We start from the raw sequence: 14,999 nt of genomic DNA, 5'->3' as shown, positions 1-14,999 counted from the left end.
GCATTTTCGTCAGCTCATAGAACTAGTACTGTATGTGACCAATTAGCTTAACCTACCCAATAACAATTCCAAATACAGAAATGAAAAATCAATAGTTTGGCCTTCTTCAAGAGTAAGTAAGTACATTGTGGCTCAAATAATCCGAAATGCACTTTCGTCCACACAAAAATTCTCATAAAAACAAGACACAAAACCAGTAATACTGTAAAAAGCTGTTTTGTACGTAACAAAGTTGTCGGGCACTACTGCAGGATGCCTACGTCTGGTCAAACCCGTACATGGGCAAAAATAGCAAGCTTAGAATCTACAAGACTTGTATCAAACCAGACCAGATCATGACGTAGGCTTCAGAAGTCCGCCAACAAGACGAAACACATGCTAAGAATGGCCGAAATGAAAACCCTGAGAACAGTAGTGGGGAAAAAAAAAGACAGATATCAGAGAACAATGCGAAATACAAGATATTGTGATATGGGGAAGACAACGTAGGAGGTACAACCATGTAAGTTGTTGGACGAGAACAGACTTCCGAAAATAGCCCTACAAGAGATAGTTGGCAATCTACCTCTCAGAAAAAGAAGCAGAGGCAGCTTCAAAATTGACAAAAAGTAGAAGAAGACAATATTTTGGTCGGTTGGGCTGCTATTCTAGTCTTTCCTATCACCCTGGAAAGATTGGATTGGATCAGTTTTTGTGGTAGAGTTGCCAGCTTGCTTTGCTTGATCTGCTGGCAGCTGAAGAACTGTTCAAGTGTTGTCGGTCGACACTACTATTAGAGTCCTAAAGACATTTTGGTTCTCAACTTCTTTTCTACTATAACCAGTAGGAAAAACAGCTTTTTCAGCATCTTCATCGATAATCTTCGCTGGAACAGGCCATACTACTGCTTATATGTTACACATTTCTACATTAAATTCAAATTTTCTCTAGCAATCCGACCCTGTCCTTTACACAACTTTAATCCTTCTCACTTTACGCTTTCTGGGGACCCTAATGCCGTTTCGGTTTATAAAGGACCCAAACAAAAAGGGCCTGCAACGGCGGATACGACGAAAAGAGATAGAGAAGTAATCTTAAGGAACTGGAATTTGCAGTGCGATTTTCATCTTTCAGATCGTTTTGGACGCCGTACTTACGAGGGAGTTTGCCTCGAAACGAGAGGGGTGACTTTATTAATTTATGATTTACGCGATATCTCTTTCATTCTCGTCAGGAGAAAGTTCTAAATAATGACCCTACTTTGCAGTTTTTTGTACCAACTGGTCAGTTCCTGGCCGCGCTCGCAAAACCCTAATAAAACATCACGTTTGATCGTTTATGTTTGGCGCTCACGGAACGGGAATGTTTAGGATCGTAAAACTGGTGTAAAGTCTTTATAAACGAAAACTCGAGCGGCTGATGTACAACCGCCCACGCCGGAAGAACTCGTTCAATTAACGAGCGCAAACAAAACGCCCGCCCGCTGGCTTTAAACAAACGAAATTCGTGTAAAAACATTCGGATATCCAAAGGAACGCGCTCTATTACTGATCCCCCCGTCTTTGTTTCTACTCTCTCTTTCTTTCTATTTGCACGAACGTTGGAATTTGTTTCTGGTTATGTGTTTATGTATGACATGCGCTTTGTGTAATAACGTTTTTATGTTTCCAGTTGCTCGTATAATATAGCACCTGTTTGCATTTTAATTTATCCATTCAAGCGTTTAGAGCAAAGGTTGCCAAACTTGGATGTCAAGTTAGAGTATCAGATGTCGAAAGAATATCAAGTTTTTATTGGACCAAACGGTTTTAATGGACATTTCGATTGGGGGATGATCTTGAAACTTTCAGGAAAGTTCTTGCCTCTTAAAAACTGCAAATAATTGGTCTCCATCCGAAACATGCAACAAAAATAGACACATTCTCTGTTAGTTAACGAATTTTGTTATAAATTGAGATCAGAAAAGCCCTCCAACTACAGGAAGGCTATCAGGAAGAAACTTGTTGAAGTGTTGGACAAGGAAATCAAATAACCCATTCCACAAAATCCTTCAAACCCCATACCTCTTCCATGAAGAAGGTAGCTTTTTGTATTTTTAGTTTTTATGTGGCAATTGCCATGGAAATTTGAGAATATAGAAGATATTTCCATTTATCCTTGTTTCCAATGAGGATGATGAAGAATACACTTGCTGAATTAGCTGAATAGCAGAATAACTATTTTTAATACTGTAGCAGTTAAGTTAAAAAAATAAACAAATTGTGACAACTGACGAGGACAAATTGTGACAACTGATGAGGAAATAAGCGAGGTCAGACGCAAAACGTAAAATGCGGTTATGTGAACTCATCTTTGAGAGGTGAGTTGATTCGAGTTCAGCTGAATTCTTCTTCTTGGGGGGGTGTCCATATAGGCAGGCTAATGCCTGTTTTGTCCTATTATATGCCTCTTCGGATGTCCAGCACTCTTTTCAGCCTTTTGGAGGTCTGCCTTGGGTTCGTTTTCCGACAGGATTGTTTGTTTTTGCAATTTTTACAAGTCTGGTGTCTTCCATTCTGTTTACGTGTTTATTCCAGTATATTCTTCTCTACCCACCTTCCTATATATTGTATCTCGCTCCGTTGTCTAAGGTTTTGCTTCTGATTCTGTCGTGTAGTGTTTTTTCGAGTATACTTCTTATTATTTTCGTGCGTTCGCATCTTCTTCTTCTTCTGCTGCGTGTCCATTTATTGGATGTTTGCTATCACATTTGTCCACTCTTCCCTGTTATGTATAGTATGCATTGTCCTCAGTTATGTCCACTGCCTAACGTTGCGGAGCCATGACATCTTTTTTCTGCCGATTCCTTTCTTTCCTTCAATTATCAATTGCAGGAATTGGTACCTCTCGTTGCGTATTACGTGGCCCAGGTATGCTGTTTTTCGACCTTATCGTTGGTTCTTCTTGCAGTCCATGGAATCTCCAGTACACGCCTATAGACCCACATCTCGAATGCTTCCAGCTTGTTTATAGTGCTCATCTGCGGTGTCCATCCCTCCATGCCAAATCTAATTCTCAAGCCAAGATCGAAATACGAGGCAATTTCAATCAGGCATCTGATTTCTGTGTCTGATTCCGAGTTTTTACCCACCCACGTTACTCGCTCTATGAGTTGATTCTCATATGTTAGGTTAGGTTAGGTTAGGATATCTGATTTCTGTGTCTGATTCCGAGTTTTTACCCACCCACGTTACTCGCTCTATGAGTTGATTCTCATATGTTAGGTTAAGTTAGGTTAGGTTAGGTTAGCTTAGCTTAGCTTAGGTTAGGTTAGGTTAGGTTAGGTTAGGTTATCTGATTTCTGTGTCTGATTCCGAGTTTTTACCCACCCACGTTACTCGCTTTATGAGTTGATTCTCGTATGTTAGGTTAGGTTAGGTTAGGTTATCTGATTTCTGTGTCTGATTCCGAGTTTTTACCCACCCACGTTACTCGCTTTATGAGTTGATTCTCGTATGTTAGGTTAGGTTAGGTTAGGTTAGGTTAGGTTATCTGATTTCTGTGTCTGATTCCGAGTTTTTACCCACCCACGTTACTCGCTTTATGAGTTGATTCTCGTATGTTAGGTTAGGTTAGGTTAGGTTAGGTTATCTGATTTCTGTGTCTGATTCCGAGTTTTTACCCACCCACGTTACTCGCTCTATGAGTTGATTCTCATATGTTAGGTTAAGTTAGGTTAGGTTAGGTTAGCTTAGGTTAGGTTAGGTTAGGTTAGGTTAGGTTATCTGATTTCTGTGTCTGATTCCGAGTTTTTACCCACCCACGTTACTCGCTTTATGAGTTGATTCTCGTATGTTAGGTTAGGTTAGGTTAGGTTAGGTTAGGTTATCTGATTTCTGTGTCTGATTCCGAGTTTTTACCCACCCACGTTACTCGCTCTATGGGTTGATTCTCATATGGTAGGCTTGAGTTTGAAATTCTTGTGGCTTTCGAGTAATTATCATGAATTAGGTCTTCTTGGTGTTGATATTGAGGCCCATGTCCTTACTGCATTCCCCGACTGTCTCATATCCCGCAAATCCTCCATGTTATCTGCAATTAGAACTGTGTCGTCCGCATAACGAATATTGTTAACCCATACATCATTCACCTTAACGCCCACGTTACGTTCTTCTATGGCTTCTGGAAAGATGGCTCAGAATATAAATTGCAGAGAAGTGGGGAGAGAACACACCTTTATCTGACCCATCTACAAATTGGTCTTGCTTCTGTGAGATTGTTACTAACTCTGACTTCAGCCATTTGGTTCCAGTATAGGCTTTGAATGCAGCTTTGAATGTCTTTTTGGTGTGTTTTTGATGTCCAATCTATTTAGGATTTGGATCAGTTTATGATGTTGGACTCTGTCGAACGTCTTTTCATAATCGATGAATGTCCTTTCTCTGAGGTATTTGTTTTTCCACACATTGCCTCCTAGGCATCCTGATATTCGAGACACCTTCATAGTTTGTTCTCTTACTTCATTCTGTACATTTTCATAACTTGTTATCACAGCTCCTAAGTATTTGAACTTGTTCTGCAATTTTCTGGTCAATCTCCAGTGTGCATCTTGTAGGTTCTTTTGATGATACGAGACATTTGGTTAATGACCATATTTAATTGTTTTGCTGGTTGAAAGGAGTGAAGGTCGTCTTCAGAATCCGCAATGAGCACCGCATCATCTGCGTAGCAGACAACATTGTTGTTGTGTAGCAATATGTGTGACACATGTCAGTAATCTGTCATCGCACTCAAAACGTGATTGGTCAACGATTTAATGGTTTGGCTTATCGACTGAACCGTCAATTTCCCTTGAGATGGCAGAAGAAGAAAATCAATGGGATTTAATAAAAGGGCTGGAAAAAAGTCGTGTCCTAATCCGATTCTAAATTGGTCTCGGGTAGGGGGCGGTGAGGCGGGCGAAGAGGGGCCAACGTCCCCTCACCCCCCCTAATCGTTAATATAACTCGGTAGGTCGAGTAAATGCTTTTGTTCGGCTCAAACTAACCCGCACCCGACCCACTAGATTTTATCTCTCAGTTATATATATATTTTTTCAGTCGGCTCTTATTTTTGCTGGTTTGCCTGCTGCGTACAGGACCCTGCAAGCAATGTACTGGCACCTCGGCGAGAGTCAACGTGGACTTGACGAGGTTGTCGTCGCGCTCCTTAGCAACGAACGTGAAATCTCGCTTTGCGATTGGTCGATAACCGTTTCTGATTGGCTGCCTGGCCGACCGAGTAGCGTTTTCGTTTATAATAGGCGCGGTCTCAGCTCTCATTGGTCGACGAGACTCGATTGAGACCTCGCATACGCTCGCTACGATTGTAGTAAACGAGTCCACGTTGACTCCAGACCAGCTTGGTATACTGGCAATCAGGGCGCCATATTTATAGGGGTGAAAGGGGATGAAGTGAAATCACGCGGGTGGAACAAGGACAAATTCCACCCCTGTTTCAGCTAAAATGAGATGCTTTCTGCCAGGCAGCCATTTTGAGGGTAGTTTTTTCTTTTTTACTTTTTTCCAGTTTTTTTCCTAGCGAACATGTTCGGAATCATTTCGGGGGTGTGAGTCAAGCAAATGCAAAGTGGCGCGGTTTCGGGATTGCTGCTGTCGGGGGTTAGTTTTCGCGTTGACCGGCTGGGGCGGCAGCGTCGGGGACCTTAAGGGGGGTAAGGGCGTCAGTGTGGGGATGGCCCGAGGGGGGAAACGTCACGATTTCAAAACAAAGCGCCACAGTTTGCCACTACACTGGGCCCGCTTATTGCGCCGCTACCTCGGTTCGGGGGCCAATTAAAATGTTCCCGATGTAATTTTAATGATAATTAGCCGTACTACTGATTGTTTATAATTGACCCAGCCAGTGATTTCGAACGGTTGTACTTGAAACTATATAGACACTTTTTTAGACAATTTTCACTGATAACTCGCAGAAAACGTTTTGAATTTCCGTTGACTTTGCGCGAATAAGCGTTAACACCCGAGACGAATTTGCAAGTATCAATTAACGTTTGAAAGACCTGCTAACTAACCAAAAAATGTTGCATATTACTTTACAGGACATGACATTGCACAATTTTTAACTTGAAACGCTTTTTCCTTTACACTCAACTCTGTCCTGTACTGGTACAAAGTAAAACTAAAGTCAAAATTGTGCAAAGAAGTTCGTTTTACTGCCGTTACTAGTGTACTCACCCTAACACGCTTACAATCGTTATAGCGGCGTGACTTGTGAGACACACACAGTAAAAATAAGCGTTTTAATTGAGGGAGTATAACGACGCTGGGGTGAGACTGAAAAACGTTTACATGTTTTGTTCTTGTTGATTGTTATTTGAACACTTTGACAGGTCAAACTCGTAAGCGTGGTCTGTTGATAAAGCAGCGTTCGCACTTGACTTCTGGAATGTGTCGCGCAGTAAAGACTATTTATAGGAATAAACCTATCCAAAGAGCGATTAGGGCCGTCACCCACTTAAAACGGTAATAAACCCCCCCAGTTTGGCGGTCGGGAACGTAGTAAACTTTGTAATTAGGCGTCCTATATCGCGGACGTAATCAATTTGTTCGCCGTTGATAAACCCCGAGTTTTTTCGTCGGACTGTACATTCGCCGTCGGTATTTTCAAGGGGGGTTGTATAGGCTTTTTGTAAAAGAGTGTGGGGTGTGTTAGCGGTTTAAGGCGTCGGCAACGAGCGAAAGCGAGACGGACTCATTCCGTAGCGGCGAGCGGGGGATCTCAGCGTTCGCTCTCTCTCGCTCTCACGCACAGTCTCAGTCGTTCGTGAACCGTGTTCGGTGTTGGAACGTTCAACGTTTCGTTTGTTGTATTTACGCCCTTAGATTGTTGTATTTGTGAGCGTGAGTTTGTTTCTGTTAGTTTGATTGGTGAGGTTAGTGCGGTGTATTGTGATATGTGAGGAGTGCTACCCCAAGAGTGATTCGGATTATAGCCAGCGTGCATTTTTTTTGGTATCCTTAAGTGTTTTGTGAACGATGTTCTGCTGACCAAGGATGTATCCTAGTGCTGGAATGAACGCTGCTGCGGCAGCTGCCGTTGCGGCCGCTCGACATCCGGTAAGACCACTTGTTTTCTTCTTTTTGTATTTTTTTTTTAGGGGCTTCAATCCCTCCTTGTTTCGTCGCGTTGGCCGTAAATTGAGCTGTAAACGACCGGAAGTCTGAACAACCGTTATGTTAGTCAAACCAGGCAAATTCATTTAAGTCGACATCCGACGGATCGGTGGCTAATGCCAAACCTTTAAACAAACAAAATCCTTATCCAGGTTTTATCACTGTAAATCAAATTAGCACCAAACTGTAAATCATCAAACATAAAATACACAAAAATCAACAAAATTGGAGTTACTATAACCGTTATACATCCGCCGTCCGACGGATAAACCGTTGACGATCATGAATAACCGCCATTTCAGCCTACTAGCTGTGCTAATAAGTTAAAAACTAATTTTATTACAGCAAACATTAGTCAACAGACAACTAGCGTGATACATTAGCTGTCTCTATTGAGACATTCCTGGAATAATAATTTTTGTTGAGATATTTTGCGTTTTTTTTTACATTCCTACAATGTGTTTGCTTATCATTATCTCTCAGGAATTAAACGACTATCAAAGCGTGGGTAGACTGTATAAGCGGTGCCAGCTATTACCAGAAGAAACCACATGAATTTAGATATATATAAAATGTTAAATAGGAATTTTGATCATGCATCGTTACATGACTCATTTACATAAGTTTTGAAACGTTCTCATTTACCAAACACTAAGTAGCCAAGCTATGTAGCAGTCTGTGCTTTTGATTAATTTAGATAATCTCCTGCAGAACGAATTATCGGTTAAAAAATGTGAATGTCATCACACGTGACAAGTGGAAGAGTGAGTCCTGGGGCCTTATTCTTGAAAGCAGGAAACAGACTTCTTAAGAGAAGTGTTGATAGAATGTGACAGAAGAAGCTGACAATGGCGGGTTCCTGTCATATTCTACAAGTCTTTCTCTTGGTAATTTCCTTCCCTCGTTTCAAGAATACCCTAGAGTCTTTATTAAGTTGGTTATTAGTATTTCCGGTAATATTTGACTTCTTCTGGATATTCCTAAATCTTTCCTGGGGTGATAGTTAATTTTAAAAAGTCATCTAATATGACAGGGATCTTCTGCTTTTCTTGTTTCACCACGTGCTACAGGTTCATTGTCTTGGCCTATTTCAGAGTAATCTGATGGATAAACGTATCTTTCTCTCTATCACACATCCCATATTGACTGATTTAGTAGTAGAGGTATTGTCTGCTCCCTGTGCAAAGAAGATATTAGATTCATGTTAGTTCTTCTATCTTTGGTTTTATCACTCACTTACTTTTAGTTTGTGAGATGAGATTTGAAAATCTGGCATTATAGGTTAGGTTAGATTTTTAGCAGCATGTGTAGTCTTATCCCATTATTATCTTATCCAGCAACTTAATGTGAAAAAAGTACCAACTGGCAAAAAGCTGGTTTTCCCAAAACACAACTTGTTATTCAAACCTTATTCTGTATATGCCAATAAAGATGCAGAATCTTCTAGATTAGATGGTCATGTCATGATGGTCAGTTATCTAATATGGCAGGGACCTTCTGCTTTTCTTGTTTCACCACGTGCTACAGGTTCATTGTCTTGGCCTATTTCAGAGTAATCTGATGGATAAACGTCTCTTTCTCTCTATCACACATCCCATATTGACTGACTTAGCAGTAGTAGAGGTATTGTCTGCTCCCTGTGCAAAGAAGATATTAGATTCATGTTAGGATCTATGACAGTAATAGTTTACAAAGAGTTTTATAATTCACCTACTTTTAGATTGTGAGATGAGGTCTTATCCCATTATCATCTTATTAAGCAACATATTTATCTGAATGTGAAAGAAGTACCAGTTTTCCCAGTTTGTTATATTCAAACCTTTTTCTGTATAATGCCAATACAGATGCATAATCTTCTAGATTAGATGGTTATCAACAAGAAAAGTGTGCAAATAAGTAAAGAAATACCTAGCAGCATGATTCATTCAGAATAGTTTGTATTTTCCTAAAACATTGACCCAGTTTACCAACCAGTTTGTTACCTCTCAACCATCTATACCTTCCAATTACACAGTAAACCATAAAACGTCCCAAAAAAAAAGGTTTCTACAGGTAAATGTTCTGTGCAAATGGAATTTTGGCAATCCTATGCAGGTTGTAAGACTAGAAGTTTATTTGTTCTTTAATGATAAAATAATTATACTACTTCTTAATCCTCTAAAGGAAAGTAAAATCGAAGTTAAAATCTCTAATTATTGATGAGTTACTAGAAAGCACTCTTCACCACAAGATTATACAATAAACAAAGGTTATTCTTCCGTTATGAGTGTGGCATTTACAATGATGCATTAGATGGCATTAGTTGGATTCCTTAAGATCAGGTGTCCTTCACTAATTTATTGATGGCTTGGCAACCTTTATCCACGAGTAACTACTTGACTCATTAGTTATAATGTACCTACTAGATCCTACTACAATAATTGAGATCTTGTTGCAATTTGGCAGCCAAAACTGGGACAATAAATACAACTGTTTGGCTGATAATTCCTTTGGATAATTCAGTTTAATTTTCACATTGTCAAATGTTCATTTTGTAACTGTGAGTGATCCAAAAGCTGCTAATTTTTAAGCGTTTTAGGTTAAGGTGTTTTGCCTTCACAGTTTGGGTAAAGCGTGCATTTTTAAGGTCACGTGACTGTTTTTGGTCACGTGAATGGCATAATCAAAGTCACGTGATGTGTCTCTTGCAATTTCAGCTTTTGCAACTGTCTTAAATAGTCTAATTTAGCAATTTTTTTAATTTTAAAGGTCACGTGACTGGTTTTGACAGATGTCAACTGGCTTTTACAGTGTTGCAAGAACATGCGAATTGCATTTTCAACGTCACCTAACGTGTATTTTGCAATTTAAGTTTTCACAATTGCTTAGATTTAATTTACCATTTTTCAAAGTTTAAACTGCCTTTTGAAGTTCTCGTGACTGTTTTTGACAGGTGGCAGTTGGCTTTGCCAGTGTTGCAAGCTCTAAAATGGCATAATCAAAGTCACGTGATGTGTCTCTTGCAATTTCAGCTTTTGCAAGTGTCTAAAATAGTCTAATTTAGAAAAATTTTAAATTTTAATCCACATTTTGAAGGTCACGTGGCTAATTTTGACAGATGTGAACTGGCCTTTACAGTGTTGCAAGAACATGCCGAATTGCATTTTCAACGTCACCTAACGTGTATTTTGCAATTTAAGTTTTAACAACTGCTTAAATTTAATTAACCATTTTTCAAAGTTTCAACTGTTTTTTGAAGTTCACGTGACTGTTTTTGACAGGTGTCAGTTGGCTTTGCCAGTGTTGCAAGCTCTAAAATGGCATAATCAAAGTCACGTGATGGGTCTCTTGCAATTTCCGCTTTTGAAACTGTCTAAAGTAGTCTAAGTTTAATTTACTACATTTTTTAATTTTAAACCACATTTTACACGTCACGTGACTAATTTTGACAGATGTCAACTGGCCTTTACAGTGTTGCAAGAACATGCCGAATTGCATTTTCAACGTCACCTAACGTGTATTTTGCAATTTAAGTTTTCACAATTGCTTAAATTTAATTTAATTTACCATTTTTCAAAGTTTCAACTGTCTTTTGAAGTTCACGTGACTGTTTTTGACAGGTGTCAGTTGGCTTTGCCAGTGTTGCAAGCTCAAAAATGGCATAATCACAGTCACGTGTGTGTGTCTCTTGCAATTTCAGCTTTACAACTCTCTAAAATAGTCTAAACTTAATTTACTACATTTTTTAATTTTGAACTAAATTTTTAACGTCACGTGACTAATTTTGACAGATGTCAACTGGCCTTTACAATGTTGCAAGCTCAAAAATTGTTTTAACAAGTCACGTGACGTAGTTGTTACAATTTTACTACTGCCTAAATTTAAATTACCAATTTTTCAACTTTTGTTTGTTTTAAATGATATAAGTGACTTGTTTGTTTGACACGTGCTAACTTGGTTACTATGACAGTTGGAAGATTCGTGCAAACGTCAAAATATAACCCGTAACTTCAGGCAACCATACAAACAATATTTTTTGTTTGTCAGAATTTGGAAAAACAGTCACCTGACCTTAGAAAATCAATTTGAAGTTTTCGGCACAACGGGTCAAATCAAGTGTCAAAAATTGGGTAAAACAACTGTCACGTGACCATAAAAAAATTAATTTCAAGGGTGTATTTCATCAAGATTTATCATTATCTCAATACCAGGTGACTTATAACTAAAATTAAGAATGTCACAAATGTGTAAACATTTGAAGGTATCCTGAGGCAGTTTAAATAATTTAAAGGCATTTTGATGTATTTCAAGCCAGTTTGTGGCATTTTAGGCAGTTTTAAGGCATTATCACTATAAGGCATTTTAAGCAATAATAGAAATATTGTGACGTAATTTAAAGGCATTTCAAGGTATTTTGTATGCAAAAAGGCATTTTGGTGTACAAAAATATTTCGGCGATCTACCCCTCGGTTGTGTAAACATTTGAAGGTATCCTGAGGCAGTTTAAATAATTTAAAAGCATTTTGATGTATTTCAAGGCAATTTTAAGGCATTACCTCTATAAGGCATTTTGAGCAATAATAGACACATTGTGAGGTATTTTAAAGACATTTCCAGGTATTTTGTATGCAAAAAGGCATTTTGGTGTACAAAAAAATTATCGGCGGTCTTCCTAAACAACAACCTAATTACCTTTATTGACATATATTGACAATTTAAAATTGATTACTACAAATTACTTTCTTAGGTAATAAAATTACTTAGGTAGTCATCTTAGGTTGTCAAATCAACGAAACGTCAATCAATGACAACAGTCACGTATCTTTTAGGTTGGCGGGTAACGTGGGCAGCTTTTAATAACCTGTTTAATCACTGTCGGGTATCGTGTAAATTGTTTATTGTATCAGTTCGGGAAATTTATCAATCAATTGGCTTTTATATGCATCAAGCTGGCTGGTGAGTCATGTTGCATGTAGCACTCGATCGTGTAAATATTTGACTAAATACAACTGAAATGTATATTAGTGGGACTTGTGTCAACAATGAGACAGTCCTAGGACTTAAACCAGTTCAGTTCGCAACCGGAATTGTTGACAAATTAGTTTTACACCTAATCTTTTAAAAAGGTTGCTTTAAATCACGTTTTGGTCGTGGGTTTGAAATTTTATTGAGAAGGCTGTAAAGTGTAGGACCGAGATGGTTTAGTGCCACTGCCAAAAACAGTTTTCTACCTGTTTTTTTTTCTTGAAAATTCCTTTGAAAGGACTCTGCCAGAGACCCATTCACGCCCAAGAAACCAGTCCCACAAAGACCGAATTACACGGCTCTGTGTGTTGTCGTCATAATTAAGCGTGTAAGCCGGCCAGAAACATACGGATGGCAAATTTATACGGATCGTAGTTGGGAAAGGTGAACGTCGTTGACGATTTCAGAATCCTAATGCGCTATTCGAGCGAGGTCGACGACTTTGTCGTATTAATTGCGACATCGACCGCGTTAATTCGCAATTAGCGAACGCAGCCTAACCATGCTTCTTTTTGTATTAGTCATGGCGTTAGCTACCGGTAAAGTCCTAATCCTTTAAGTTTAATCAGATATACTTCAGGTCAGCTAAAGCCTAAGAACGTTTGATCCTACCCTCGTACACAGTAAACCCGAAGAATAAAGCTTATCCGGGTGTCGTAATGATAAAACGAAGCTGGGGCGCAACGCGATCCGATTACAAACTAGTGGACGGTCTGGCAAAGCGGTCTGTGGGGCGGCGGTCCGGCGGCGAGCGGTTTGCGGTCACCCTTAACCGCCGCCCCTCGGTCACGGGGGGGAGAGAATGACCCTTTCCCGGCCGCTCTACAATTTCCTCTGTTTAATGTTGTAACACCGCCCCAGTTTAGTTTGCTCTCAATAAGGAATTTTCGTCTTAAAAGCGGTTCAGCCTCGTTTACGATTAATTGACTCTGTTGAAGGTCTAGGGTTTGTCCGGTGGTGGCATTTAAGTATTGCTTGGCATCTGTCACTCTACACCTGTTTGTAGAAGGCTACGGGCGTAAAACCGAACGTAAAACACATCAACAGTACCGGGTGACCCAATAAGACTGTTCGGCCATATCTCAGAAACTGTACAGGGTGCTGCGTTTTCGATGGTTTTACGGGGTACAGAGAAAACGGTAATAGATAGAAAAAAGTAGCATACATGTTTTGATCTCTTTTTCTGAGCTGAGATGACTGGCGAAAAGTGGGCGGCGCAATCTTCTTTTGTTTCAAAGATACGGGGGGTTTTCGAAAATTGTTAATTTTTAAACCTCTTCTGTATTTCAGTTGCTCTTAAAGTTATCAAAAAAGGAAGGACGGTTCCCGGTAGAAGTTTTCATATAGAATCGAATGGCGTAGTCAGTTTTTTTCTATTCCGTTTAGTTTCTGACATATGACAGTAAGTTACATTTTTTTAAATGGAACATCCTATATATTTTTACGTCATTTAATTCTGTTGATTTTTACCTTTTCAACGGTGTATTACAACATATAAGTTTGTAGAGGTTAATACTGATATTTTAAAAAAAGACCTTTGCTAAGCTAAAAAAAGGCCAATATCTAAAATACCAAACAAAATCGGAAATAAAATAAACTAACACATCACAAAAATTAAATATTTTTAATAAATCTTATTAAAAATCTAAGTTACAAACAGTTCTACCGTCACTTTAATAAGAAAAGTGGCCATTTCTATTTTCTACTATTTTTAAGGTAGAAGTTGAAAAAACTGTTTACAAACGACATGTAACATGTTAATAAGAACATAGCCAAATTTTGTTTCAACTGTGGGTATATTTATACATATTATTTAGCACTTTTTTGTTAAGAAAACGCTTTTTTTCTGATTACCAAGATTAACGTTTACAAACTTATATGTTTTAATACACCGTTGGAAAAGTAAAAATCATCAGAATTAAATGAAATAAAAATATATAGGGTGTTCCATTTAAAAAAAATATAACTTACTGTCATATGTCAGAAATTAAACGTAATAGAAAAAAACTTACTACGCCATTGGATTCTACGTCAAAACTTCTACCGGAAACCGTTTTTCCTTTTTTGATAACTTTAATAGCAAATGAAATACAGAGGGGGTTCCAAAATAACCAATTTTCAAAAGCCCCCCGTATCTTTGAAACAAAAGAACTTTGCGCCGCCCACTTTTCGCCAGTCATCTCAGCTCAGAAAAAGAGATCAGAACACGTATGCTACTTTTTTCTATCTATTACCGTTTTCTCTGTACCTCGTAAAACCATCGAAAATGCAGCACCCTGTACTGTTTCGGGTACAAAAGTTAGTGAGTAAATTGGCCATGAAGAATCGTTGGAAAATATTTTTAAGTTCTTAAAATGACCACCATTTCATTTCCTATAAATCTTGCATAACAAACTACAAAGTTTTTGTTCACATTTTTAAAGAGAACCAGTTTATCTAGCATTTAGGTAAAACAAAAATTTCGGTTATTTCAAACAGAAAGATGGTGGGGGGCGTTCAAGTTTTGACACATTTTGAATGATATGACTTTTTCTGTATGAAAAAGTAGCCAAATAACTTCCAAATAGGCCAGTGAAAACCGTTTTTCAAAATCTTGTTTCTAAACTGAAATATTGGGAAAATTAAATGAATGGAATTTTGAAAATCAATTTAGCTTCAAGATGAATAAGATGTTGGGTGAGTCTAAATAGAATTCATTTAGGCATTATAAAAAAATATTTATTATCATAACATTCATGTTGCTTCAAAAGAGGACTAAACGCATCCTGAACTTTATATAGTCAGTCAGGATAGACGGAGAGACAACAGAAGAGATCCAAATATCACGTGGTGTAAGGCAGAGATGCGTGCTGTCTCTTGTAA

General features: G+C 38.5%; 1 protein-coding gene across 1 annotated transcript in view; it reads left to right on the top strand.

Annotated features, from left to right (window-relative positions):
- The first annotated feature begins 6,727 nt into the window (after positions 1-6,727).
- The window catches only part of LOC145723930 (protein groucho-like), a 109,530-nt gene continuing 101,258 nt past the window's right edge, over positions 6,728-14,999 (top strand). The window contains exon 1 of the mRNA XM_081975501.1: positions 6,728-7,076. Coding sequence (XP_081831627.1) covers positions 7,014-7,076 — 63 coding nt within the window. The 5' untranslated portion in view covers positions 6,728-7,013. The remainder of the gene's footprint in view (positions 7,077-14,999) is intronic.

The sequence above is a fragment of the Ips typographus genome, linkage group LG1, assembly GCF_016097725.1.
Source record: "Ips typographus isolate SLU linkage group LG1, UJ_Ityp_2.0, whole genome shotgun sequence".
NCBI classification, from domain to species: domain Eukaryota; kingdom Metazoa; phylum Arthropoda; class Insecta; order Coleoptera; family Curculionidae; genus Ips; species Ips typographus.
Note: the sequence above shows the minus strand (reverse complement) of the source record. Positions and strands in the feature narration are given on the sequence as shown.